Source organism: Lates calcarifer, linkage group LG18 (genome assembly GCF_001640805.2).
Source record: "Lates calcarifer isolate ASB-BC8 linkage group LG18, TLL_Latcal_v3, whole genome shotgun sequence".
In the NCBI taxonomy this organism is placed as follows: Eukaryota; Metazoa; Chordata; class Actinopteri; family Centropomidae; genus Lates; species Lates calcarifer.
In genome coordinates, this window is record NC_066850.1 from 4,011,565 (window position 1) to 4,023,775 (window position 12,211).

Sequence of the window (12,211 nt, forward strand, 5' to 3'; positions counted from 1 at the left end):
AATTAATACACTGCATACCTACAATTACTTCAGATTTCATGTTGAAATTCCCTCATTGTGTACCCACTTTCCCTGAACCCTTTCTACATCTACTTTAATTAACCATGTCAAATATTTCCCAGAATTACATTTAAGTGAACTTATTATTAGTTTTCAGTCAAAACTGGATAAAGGCATCTCAGTGCATGTTCTGTGAAAACACTGCACTGCATTCTCGTCTACTGAGGCTACTGTTATCTCTTTTTAAGGGGGAATTTCTTCAAATATGACAATTTGATAAACTGAACAAAATAATTTGGATATACATGACTCCTTTATTTGAGAAACTGATTACATGATGGAAAAAAGCACATTTTCCATACTATATGATGAGGAGCAGCTGTGAGGCGGTGAATATGTCTCTGAGCAACTTTCATAGGAATGAATGGGGCGTCATCTTTGAAAGTGGCATTCAGTTCTTCAACAGTTTTGCTTGCCACCATCTTGACTCTGGACTAATCTATATGTTGTCCATTTAAATTTTGTTTTGGCAAGTTGAGAGTTTGGCTGAGGCATGGTCAAATCATCCAGGAGAGCACTACAGAGCAGGTCATCTGTGATTGCATGTATTTTAGTGGTGAACTAAGAAGGTGCGTGCTGATATCAAATTAATTACATTATCTAATTCAGTTGCTTACTGCAGTGGGTCACTCCATGGGACATTCCTCCCAAATGACCATTTGGATCAAGCTTTGTCCAAAATCAGTGAGATGGGCCCATTTAAATTCCTCCACTAATACACCAGGAGGCCTTTTTCTGACTATAATATTATTTGTAATAGGTTTCTCTATGTCCCATCCAGTGTTGTGTGTCAACTTGCCATCTAGACAAGATCTCTTCACCCAGGACACAAACAGACCCCCAACACCACCGCCTGGAACCAGCTAATGGCCCTTCTCTCTTCAGCATAATCCTTTTTTCCGAGGGGGAATTATAAGGATCTGTTTCCCTGTAATGTTGGAAACCCAAGGAGGACAGAGCGGGTCCCTGCTGTCATCAGCCCCATAATGGCCCCTGATGGGGCCCTGACTATCTGGAGTTGAACTGTGACCTTCAAAGCGGGGACACCGAGACGCAGGTAAAGAGAAATATGATGGGCGAGCAGAGAAGATGGACACGGGGAGCCAGAGAAGAAGGCGAGAGAGGGCCAATGAGTGACAAAGGCAGCTATAATCAGGTAATTACATCAGATAAGATAGAGGAAGAGAAGGAGAGGAGAGGTGGAGTGTTGGGAGAGATGGAGGGAGAGGAGGGATGGAGGCTGTCAGAGGCCCTCTAGGCTCTATTAGGGAGAGACAGAGGAGCGGAGACAGTCCGTCAGGTATCAGATGTACGAAGGGGGGAAGTTATGGGAGGAAGATCACTGACATCGGGAAATATTTCGGAAAGTGATTTCAATGGGAACAGTGAAAGTCTCTGAGTCTTCCCATAGCTCATCTACCATGTGAATGCTGTGCACTTTAACTTGCAGAGAAAGACTGTGTGTAATTTCACTTTACAAACAGTGTCTTTCCTTTGGTAATATTGATTAAAGCTGCTTCAAGTTATATCTTTTAGTTTTAAGGCAAAAATGTTGCATGTGGTTTTGGGTAATGGGTTAAGTGATATTCGAGACGGATCTGGTCTGACCAGTATAGTCAGGATTCCTTAAACCTCTACACAGCAATAAATCCACTGTACGTGCGTGAGTGCACAGGTGGCTATACCTACACCTTACAAAGCATGTTTTCTCTTCCTGCACTGGGGTCGACCTCAAGCTACAACAATAGGTAGTGAGAGCTTTTACAACCTGGTCGGTGCAGGTTTGGCAGTTTTGTACAAGTCATTAAAGCCATTGTCAAACACAATAGGAAACCTTGCACATACTTAGAATAGATTTTCATAGTTTTCTTTGGGGAAAACTATCTTCTGCAGTTATTTAACAGGAACAAAAAACAGACATGATAAGGATTTTTTTCTAATAATCAAAATACTTTTAAAATAAATGTAAATAAAGACATATCAAAAGTTATTCCCTGTTCTCTACAATCAGAGGCAAGCTACAAAAACATTGAAGTTAAATGGACTGAACCTGTGTTTACACCTGCTATTAAAATGTGATCTGTATCTGGACACCTTATCCAGATATGGAAAAATGCATGTTAATGCAAAGTGCAAACGTGTTGTGATCAGAATGTGATCAGATCTGCCCATGCACTTCTGGAGGTAATCACACTTGCATCATGTTCGGATCTTACACAAGGGTAAATGCAATCTGTATACACAGGGTCATCAAACCCACTCTAACCTCTGCACAGATTCTAAAGAAATAGGTAAAACACATTTTTGACACCTACAGCTGATGCTGGTGCTACAACCTAAAACTACTCACGCACACGTCAGATTGTCTGTAATTGGCAGTAAAAATTGATACTAAGATCGCTTATTTTGAATTCATTGTATCAATATTTCCTCAACATGCCAAACTATTGCATTTTTTGCCAACTCACCTGTGAAGTCCTCCAGGCACTCGCAGGTGTACCCTCCCTCTCGGCTGCGGCACCTGCCGTTGTTCTTGCACGGCCCCGAGTAGCACAGGTCGATCTCAGTCTCGCAGTAGTCCCCAGTAAAACCGACCGGACAGCGGCAGCGCAGCCCGTTGATGGGGTGGATGGGCCGAAACAGAACCGTGTCAGAGGCGATGAAGGGAGGGGAGCTGTCGAACTTCAGCACCGACACACACTTCATGTAGTTCTCACAGGGCTCGCGCAGGCAGATGTTGTCGTCAAATGGCAACACCTGGAGAGAGGAAGAAATCTGTTACATTCATAGATCTGGTTTTGGAATTCTTCATTGTTGTGATGAAAAGCTAGCTTGCTATTTGGAAAATTGTATTATTTTGTGCTCCTGTGAAGGTGAATATATGTCTGTACCTCCTGAGAGGATATCAGCCTGAGCAGAGTCCTGTTGAGGTAGATCTGTTCCTGCAGCTCCTCAGACGGGAAGAACGTCCCTTTACCTGGGCCACCTCCAGGCTGCATCGCCGAAAAGGTTACGTTGAGGATGGAGCCTTGCACGTCGGTGTCGTTTTGGATGTTGAACACAAACACTGCCTCCCGTTTGGTGGAGAGAACAGCCGCTACACCTTCCAGGAAGAGGCTGAGTAGGGGGGAGAGGAAGCGCTCCTGGGACATGTTCTCCAGACGCACAGTGATGCTGTTGGTCAGCATGTCGTCAGTGATGATGGTGACACGTAGCGTGCAAAGGGCCACAACACGATGGAGACCATCTGAAAGGAAGAAAGAGCAGATATTTGACTGTTACACACTTTTACTTTTTAGCAGCGAAACAACAGGTAAAAGAGAAGAGATTTAATAACCACGGGAAACTAAACAGTACAAACTGATACAAAGGCAAAAAGACAGGCAACAAAGATCAAAGGACCCAAACCAGGGCCTGTGATTTTAGACATGAGGCCAGGTTTCAGCAAGGTGAGTGCTTTCTGAGATACAGTGCATATCAGCAAACAAGAAGGTCACGTTTAGCCAACCACAAGACAAACTTGTAAGCCAAAGACCTTCCTAGTGTTTCCAAGGAGGAAGAAAAGTCAGAAAGTTGAGAAATGTCCTCCAGAAACTGCTGTCATCTCAAAATAACAGACATGGAAAGAAAGGAGCAGCACTGTTTTTTTCAAGATAGAGGTTAGCCTTAGTAAAATGGTACAGCGTCATAAGTAGGAAATGTACTTTGTGTAAACTTTTTCTTGCAAAGCCATCTCAAGAAAATTTCCCAAAATCCTATAGAGCACAAAAGAGATGCTAACCCTTCCCTAGATTTCTATATGACTACTGAACTTGCTAAATATTTGCTATGCCCAGCTTTAACCCACATTAGTCAGACCCAGTCCTATCTCTTCTGCCCTCTCTATTCTTCAGCTTAACAGCTTGACCTGTTTACTGTGTAGCACTTTTGCTGCTAGATTGAATTAAGTGGTTGCCAGTTGGTGTAGATTCGGTCTGATTCAAGCCCCGGCTGGGAGTAATTGGATCAGTGTAGGATTTCTGCCCCTGGGGAGGGCTGGGTCTGGTCTCATACCTACTTCTGGCACAACTGTAAGCTCTGGTGCCTATGGAGGGAAACAGAAGGCTATAGGCTGCAGAGAGCACGAGCTGGGTGAAATACAGCTGACAACAGGTGGTAAGGGCAGATGAAACTGGCAGGGGGGATAATACTGTTGAAGCAGGTCAGGGAGATGGGTCAGATTGCACTGCTTTGCTGCACCACTCTGAGTACTTGAGTGTGTGGTATATACTGTATGTGTGTGTAGGTTCAGGGGTGAAGGAGTCATGGTGAGGTTCGGTCACAGGTGCCCTGTCACTCTCAGACGAAGATGAGGTCACTTCTCAGGACCTTAAGCTCCGCTCACACAAACACAGATGCACCGTCAATCAGAGCAGGGTGTGGACAGGCCGGCTCATCAGGCTAGCCTCATGCTAACTGCTAACCAGACTGGAGGTCAACTCCAGCTGCATCAGGATGAATAACTCACAAAGGGAAGCAACACGAGGGTCAGTTAGTTCAGAGAAGCTAAGTTAGGCTACTGCTGCATCGTGGCTGCGGGGACATAAATCAAGGTGGGTGGCAACGAGAGTGACAAAAAGCACACATACAAATTCAGACACGCATTAGCAAGTCACTCCGCAGGACAGTGACATTAAGCAGCAGCTGTGGTGTGTTCGGCTGCTGTAATGTGCAGGCATGGAGGCGCTCATTCAACACCCTGCTAACAGACAGAGTATCTGCTGGCTACTGTGTTTATTTCTCTGCAGCGCTCCACACCTGTCTCTCTCTGTGTGTCTGGGAACACAATGGTATACGACTGGCTGCCAAAGATTTGTTAGCTCATAGTTTACACACTTACAAATACACATTTCCTGCATGGACTCTCAATGTGCTGTACGTACAATAATGACTTTAGGAAATAAAACTCTACTTTGTTGGCTTCCTTTCACACCCAAACAGACAACCACATACTGAAAGCAGTGCTCCAGCGTACGGCTTTTACACACTGACTGACATGGGACTTCATCACCTATGCTACACATAAGCCACGCTATATTTAAACTATAGCAGATTAGCACTCCAATACAGTGAATGCTCTTAGAATTATTAGTCTCTCAAAGTGGGTGGGATTCATGTTGTTGGACAGGCTGATTGGCACGGGATGGTGGGGGAGCAGTGAGTGACACCACAGAGCGCTGTAGGGGACCAGTACTGGATCCAAAAATGTCAGAGCATGATGGGAAAAGGGCATCCGGTCACGGAAAGACGTGAAGTAGAATTTATGAGGCAGAAAAAGACGAGGGCGGGGCTGAGAAAATCAGACTGAGATCGCACTAGCAATGCAATCGTGCTGTTTCAATTATGGAGAAGACCGAGTGTGTGTGTTACATTTCTTTTTAAAAAAGACTTTTTGACTAGCGCCGAGAATTAATAAACAATTCACATTTTAGTTTTGACACACTTTTAGAAGATAGTTGTTTGTTTCCATCCTCTCTCCAGGAGCACCACAACCCAATACTATTTATAGAGCCCACCAGCTGCTAGCATGGGATCACACACACATGCAGAGGATGGGCAGGACCATGGAAAGGGTGTGTCACATGGAAAAAAGAATTCTATATGTGTAAGCATGCCATCACACACACACACACACACTCATGGGCAACCAAAAGCAGAGGTGCAGACACACAGGTTTAAAAGGACTTATTACTACTGAGAGTGTTTTAATAGATGACCCTCCAAGGAAAAACAAGAGGTGGGAGCATCAAAGCTGCAGCGTAATCTGAACACTTTTGAAGTATCATGAGTAAATCATTTATTAACTACACACACACCCTTATCTCTGTTAGCTGGCTTATACTTTATCTGCACTGTTGATTTAACACGTTTACAAGCATTACAGCACATTATGATTCAGTTATTGTACTTTTATAGCCTAATAGCACTATTAAATGTATATCTAAATAGATAATTTTGCATGATTGAACACATTAATTGGAATCTGTTAGCTTAGTCATTATTGTGGTTTCTATTTATTGCATTGTAGGCAGATTAACTATCGACAAACAAAAGGTGTATCAGCGGGCCACACAGTTAGAGGCCTGCAGTGTAGGTGGTGAGGGCTGCAGGGGTGATAAGAGCTGTTAATGAGCTGTGAAGCAAACCGCACCAATGACAGGCTTGTGTTTGCATATGAGGACAAATGACCACACACTTGTGCGCACATACTGACACACATAAAGCTAATACATTTGTCTGTCAGCTGTCTGTGTGGTTCCCTGACTATGTAGTTCTCACTCTCTGTCTCTCTCACACACACACACACAGGTCTCTCTCTGTGGTTTGTGCTTGTCGTAACCTAATGTAAATCATAGGCACACACACATTCCGGCCAGCTGTCACACACAGCTTTCAACAACTCACATGCACATAAATACACACACACATATACTGCATATATGCCTAAATGCATGAGAAAGTCTATGAGATTTTGATTTTGATAATATGTAGCAAAAGTTTCACAATTGAATTTTTCAATTTAATTTAAGTTTCTTTTTTAAATTAATTTGCATATACAGTATATGTGTTGCACAGAGATAAAGTTGACTTCAACTCTGGTGGCCACCCCCTCCCTAACTCCACCGTGTAAGATCAACAAGACTGTTTAGTCAGTTACTGAGAGGGCAGGTCAGTAAAACAACAGAAAACCAACAAGACATCTGTAGCTGCGACAGGTTTCAGAGAGGTGTCGGGCCCACCACAGACACACGCTTAACCCCATTTTACACACAAAGAAATCTTCCTAAAACCCAGGTGAGAGGTGGAATCCAGGCTACACATTCATCTCATATAAAAGCCCAGAGCTTTCATTTCATCTATCTTTTCTTTTTATCAACCCATCCTAGATTTTCATTCTTTTCTTATTTTCTATGCTGTTAAAAGGTAGCAACAAAAATGCCAGTAAAAATAACCAAACTGGACCTCCTCCTTCCCTCATTAGTGCACAGTCACTATCAGCTGATGAGGTTATTTCCATCCTGCTGACATTTATCACAGCTGAAGAGAACAATAATTGAGAGCTTAAAATGTTACAACCTCAAGGGAGGCCTGCCATTATGAGAGCAGGAAGCCTGTACAACAGGGCATTGTTAAAAAAAAAAGTTTTCACTGTCATTTTTTTCACCCCGCAACACTTTTTACAGCACAGTTAAAGTTTTACAGCAGAGCAGCCAATGAAAAACTCCTGTCACATACTTTTAGATCCCAGACAGCAGCAGGCAACTTTCTCCCTCTTTTTCTCCCCTCCTCTCTCTCCCTGCCTCCGCTTAAGAAGAAAAAGGTTTCAAATATTTGAATCAATACAAAGCCTGAAACCTGAGTGGCTTCTAGCCAATCACTGGGCAGAAATTCAACCATCAGCTCCTCCTTATTGGACATACCTGAACACCTCTGGCCTATCAGGAAGGGCAAACAACAAACACTGAGCTTGACTTTAGAGGTGATCTAACACACACACTCTTTGAGCAGTGCAATCTGGCAACATTTCTCCTTCTCAACCCAATCTTCTCTTCTCTCCATCCAAAATCCATTAAAACATCTCAGTGATAGGAAAAGCTGCCCAAAACAATAACTTTTAACTGCTCTGAGCTTTGTTTCATAATTTCTCTCATCTTTTCACTTGTCTTTTCATCTCTCAAATCACTCTTTATAAGCATGTGTAAGCATTCTCTATTAAAACGTTTTCCTCAAAGGAAGCTTTGCCCCCAATAGTAATTCCCACCGTTCTGTTCAGAGTCCAACATCATGTCAAGTTTCATCTCTTTTTCTCTCATGGCAACCACCGCCAACATCAGATCACATATCAGCAGCCTGCAGACACACTGACAGACATCCTGTAGTCTGAAAGCAGAGGGAAATCACCCCACAAAAATCACAACGAGGTGAGAGCAATCAAAGCATCATTCAAATAAAAGACCGTAAAGGCAGCACTGCAGAAATAAAAGATGAGCGGAAAACAGAGATTAGTGAGAGCAGGAGACCGGACAGCAGGAAACTGCAGCTGAGAATGGTAAAGGAGTGACTATCGTACTGGCGCTCACCTAAGTTGGGGAACTTTATAATTTGTAAAATTAGAAACAAAAACAGCAACAAAAAAAGTAGGACTCCTACAACAAGAAATGGCTGGTGTCATCAAACCTACTCACATATTGTCATGCTCACTAAATTTGTTTATTATCACAGTATATGATAAAAAAGGAAATTATCATTGATGCTCAAACAATGAAGAGACAGTTCTAATGGAAAAACTGTGGTTCCATTTCAAAGGTATGCCCAAACAAAACATGGATCCATCATTGATATCAGCCTCATCCCCAGATGAGTCTGTGGTAAAACAGCCTCATATGAGTAAAAACACTCACTTTGTTGGGTATAAGAACACTCAGGATTACACTGTTTCATATATTCCCATGTGTTTTAATTGTTTAGCTTTAACAATGACGCAGTGGTGATTTCAAATGCAAACAAAAGTTAAACCAAGAGTAGATGATTAACCACAGGAATGCCAGGGGCAGCAGGTTAACACATTTACTATGGGGAGATTTATGACTTCTAAGAAAGAAATATATAAGACTAGACCCCTGCTGTATTTTATTTCATTTGACATCTAAAAACAACATTTTTCACATCAAAGGGGTGCAATTCTAGCAATCTGACAATATGATTTCTAGGAGGAATAAGCAAGCCAAAACTTCAGGTGGTTGCACAACTATAGTCACAGCCAAACATAGTTCGCTATCACTGTAATCACAGCTTTACACAAGAATTGACAGAGACACAATTCTACCCGACAACCAGCTTACACTCAACACTGGAGAGCTTCTATCTGCTGTCACTCATCTGCTCATGCATACGTGTCTGTGTGTGTGTGTGTGTGTGTGTGTGTGTGTGTGTGTTCGCTCATATCTGGAAGCACTCAGCAAAAACCTCTCTCATCTCCTTCCACAAGCTGTTGGCCATATTTTTCTCAGGTATGCCCGTCTGTCCATCTGATCAAAGTGCTGAGGACAGAGAGGGCTAAGCTTTGAACACTCACGCAGACACATGGCGATAAACCTGATGGACATGAAGACTACTGGGCGTTTAGATGGGGGGTGAAATCTTGGAAAAGGGAGGGAGGCTATGGACTGAGAAGATGATAGAAGAGAATGATGTACTGTATGTTTTCTTTAATTCAGTGTGAGTAAGAAAGAGGGAATGAAAACAGCGATAAATAACTGGATGGAGACAGTGTGTGTATGTGTGTTTCACTTATGTCTTCTAGTGCAGGAGGTTGATTAACTATAATGGCAGACTTGCAAATTGTGTGTGCATGTGTGACCATATATCATCACGCTTACACACATAAAGACACAGCTGTTGCAATGTAATTTCCCCATAACACCAGGGGGCCAAACAAGCCAAAGATGTCCCCTCCCTTCTCCCTCCATCTCTCCTTGTCTTCTACTCTTCATCCTCCTCTCACTGAAGTGACCACGCTAGTGAGAAAAAAGTGGCAGCAGCCACACAAAAGACTCCATTCACTCCCAGGAGTGAGTGGTGGAAGAGGGGAGGAGTGTGGGTGAGGTTTTGGGTGTTGGGTGGGTGGGTGTGTGCTTGAGTTGTCAGAAGGATAACATCCCCAGTACAGCCGGAGAACAGGTGGGATTACACCCAGACATGCTCACTGAACCAGGATCAGTGATTGAACCAATCAAACAGCCTTTAAAATGAACAGGTGGAAGGACAACACAGTGAGCGGGAATAAGATCCTTTAAAAAAAAAACAAAGCAAAAAACAGCTTTCCTTCAGGAGTACAACACCAAGCAGTTCCAATTTATTCCTGTAGAATACTAGTACTGTCAAAACATACCTATCACAGGTTCCATGGGCAATTCCATGAAACAGATGTCAAGTCAAGCTAGCCATAAACCACATGATTTACAGAGCTTTTCTTCACTTAGACATCAACAGGAACTCTTTCTGACTGACTGGCAACCATTTGCTAATATGAACAGCATTATCACTCAATAAATTCAACCATATCAAATGTACTATATCTGAGCAGTCTGTTTCTTGGGATTAGTCTATTGTAGACTCCAGCTTGGACTATGTCTTAGGCTATGTTCAGAGAGAAAAAAGCACTATATCAAAAAACATAGCTCTCTCATTCATTTGAATGGGACTGCTGCATTGGTGTAGTATATATATATATATATATATATATATATATATATGTGTGTGTGTGTGTGTGTGTGTTTAGCCAGAAGTACTTTTGTGCATTCAGAAGCATTTTGACAACACTTCCCAGCACTTTATACAACCACAGTTAAGTGCTAGCATTACGTGTGAGTGAAGTGCAAGCTGTTACGCATGTAGTGTACATAACTGTATTGATTAAAACTGAAACTTTTTTTGTCCGGCACAATGAACAGCTGTAATATACATCCAAACCCCTGTACACTGTACACAGGGACAAGAAACCATCCACACACACTGTGATGTCACAGTTTGAAACCTTTGACTTGGCACACGAGGGAGCTCAGAAGCTTGCGCCGCTGTATCAACTTCTCCTCCACCTTCACCTTTAAGCAGAATGGACTTTCACAAGCCCTCCACAAGTGCCCTCAGTGGCTGTACTTAAGCAGGGCACTCAGGGGCATCGAGTGCCAGGCCAAGAACCGACCCGGCTAGAATATCTATGTCCCATTTAGGATCCCTGGGAGAGAGGGGTAAGAAGAATAGAAGCACTGTTCCTGCCCAGACAATACTAAACGAGCCTGGATGAGGAGGCCAGACAATGCAAAACGAGCCCAAATGAACGCCTGGCTTGCTTTAGTGCCTGAGGGCTGACTGGTATTAGAACACTTGTTAGCTCATCGCCTGCTAGACTATTGCCAAAGAAGGTAATTAATCATGGAGATACTAGAGACCTTGATCAGTGAAGTACAGATGTGGACATGAGATTGAAAGGAGAGAGGGAGGAAGAAAAGGCATCAGGCTTGTTGTTGTGACAAGGTTTCTGATAATACAATCTACAGCTACTAGTGTACATCACATTCTGATGTTTAACAAGTTTGAGATGACACCCTTGGGCCAGAGAAAATTAGAAATGGGGAGATGGGAAGTGAGACAGAGCGGGAAACATTGTGGGAAACTGGATTAAGCCATTCAACCTGAGTAAATCAATGAGAAATAAATTCTTTGTCCGCTAAATTGGGCGAGTGTCATGCGATGCTTACTTTGCCTTGCTCACACAAACTTAATTATAACATTTCAGAGCATAACATCAGTTGTGCTGCTCAACATCAGGCCTAGAGAAGGCACGAGTATTCAGCACACTATCAAGCACCATTAGCTCTCTAAATGTGGAGACAATTAGAGGCACTATCAAATCTCTGCATTGCTTTCATAATTGATTTTAAAACACTGTTAAATCCACTTAGCTGTTCCACTTGAGCACTCCGGGTTCTCAGTCTCTTAGCTGTGTCAGCCCTCTTTCTGTCTCTACTCATGTCTGTCGGCCTCTCTCCTGAGCCGACTAATCAAGTTAAAGCCCTCCACTTCCTCTTATTAAAGGTTCAAAGGTCACAGCTTCCAGGTGTCGCCTGGCTCTGTTTCCACCAGATGACATGATGGCAAAGAAAAACGCTTTAGGCAACAATGTGGGTTTTACCCCACACAGTCTAAAGGTAAATTAACGAGACAGAAAAATTATCCAGGAACAGCTTCTCTCTCTTGGTCTGACAACTGAGAGACAGTTTAATTGAAGACTTGTATTGCAAAATGTAATTTAACCGTCACTTTTAATTAATCATTCAGTATCTATCTTAAGGATCTAATGTCATCCTGTTTTCCTCAAAAGACCTTCTGGTGACACCGTGATTTGTTTTGAGTGCGATCTGTAATTTAATAACAGTAGGTTTTTAAAAGTGGATGTCATATTGTGTCATGTCTTAATAATTGGAAAGTAAGACAGGTAAAGTGGAAAGGAAAGGATGAAAAAGATAAGTGGAAAGCACAAGGGAGGATTTTAGCATACATCTGAAAATACTGCACATCAAGTGGCCAAGTAATTCATAGGACAGTAGGT

General features: G+C 42.7%; 1 protein-coding gene across 1 annotated transcript in view; it reads right to left on the reverse strand.

Annotated features, from left to right (window-relative positions):
- The window catches only part of celsr1a (cadherin EGF LAG seven-pass G-type receptor 1a), an 85,032-nt gene that overhangs the window by 45,314 nt on the left and 27,507 nt on the right, over positions 1–12,211 (reverse strand). Inside the window, 2 exon segments of the mRNA XM_018700485.2 lie at positions 2,529–2,817; positions 2,952–3,307. Of these exon segments, the coding sequence (XP_018556001.1) occupies positions 2,529–2,817; positions 2,952–3,307 (645 nt within the window).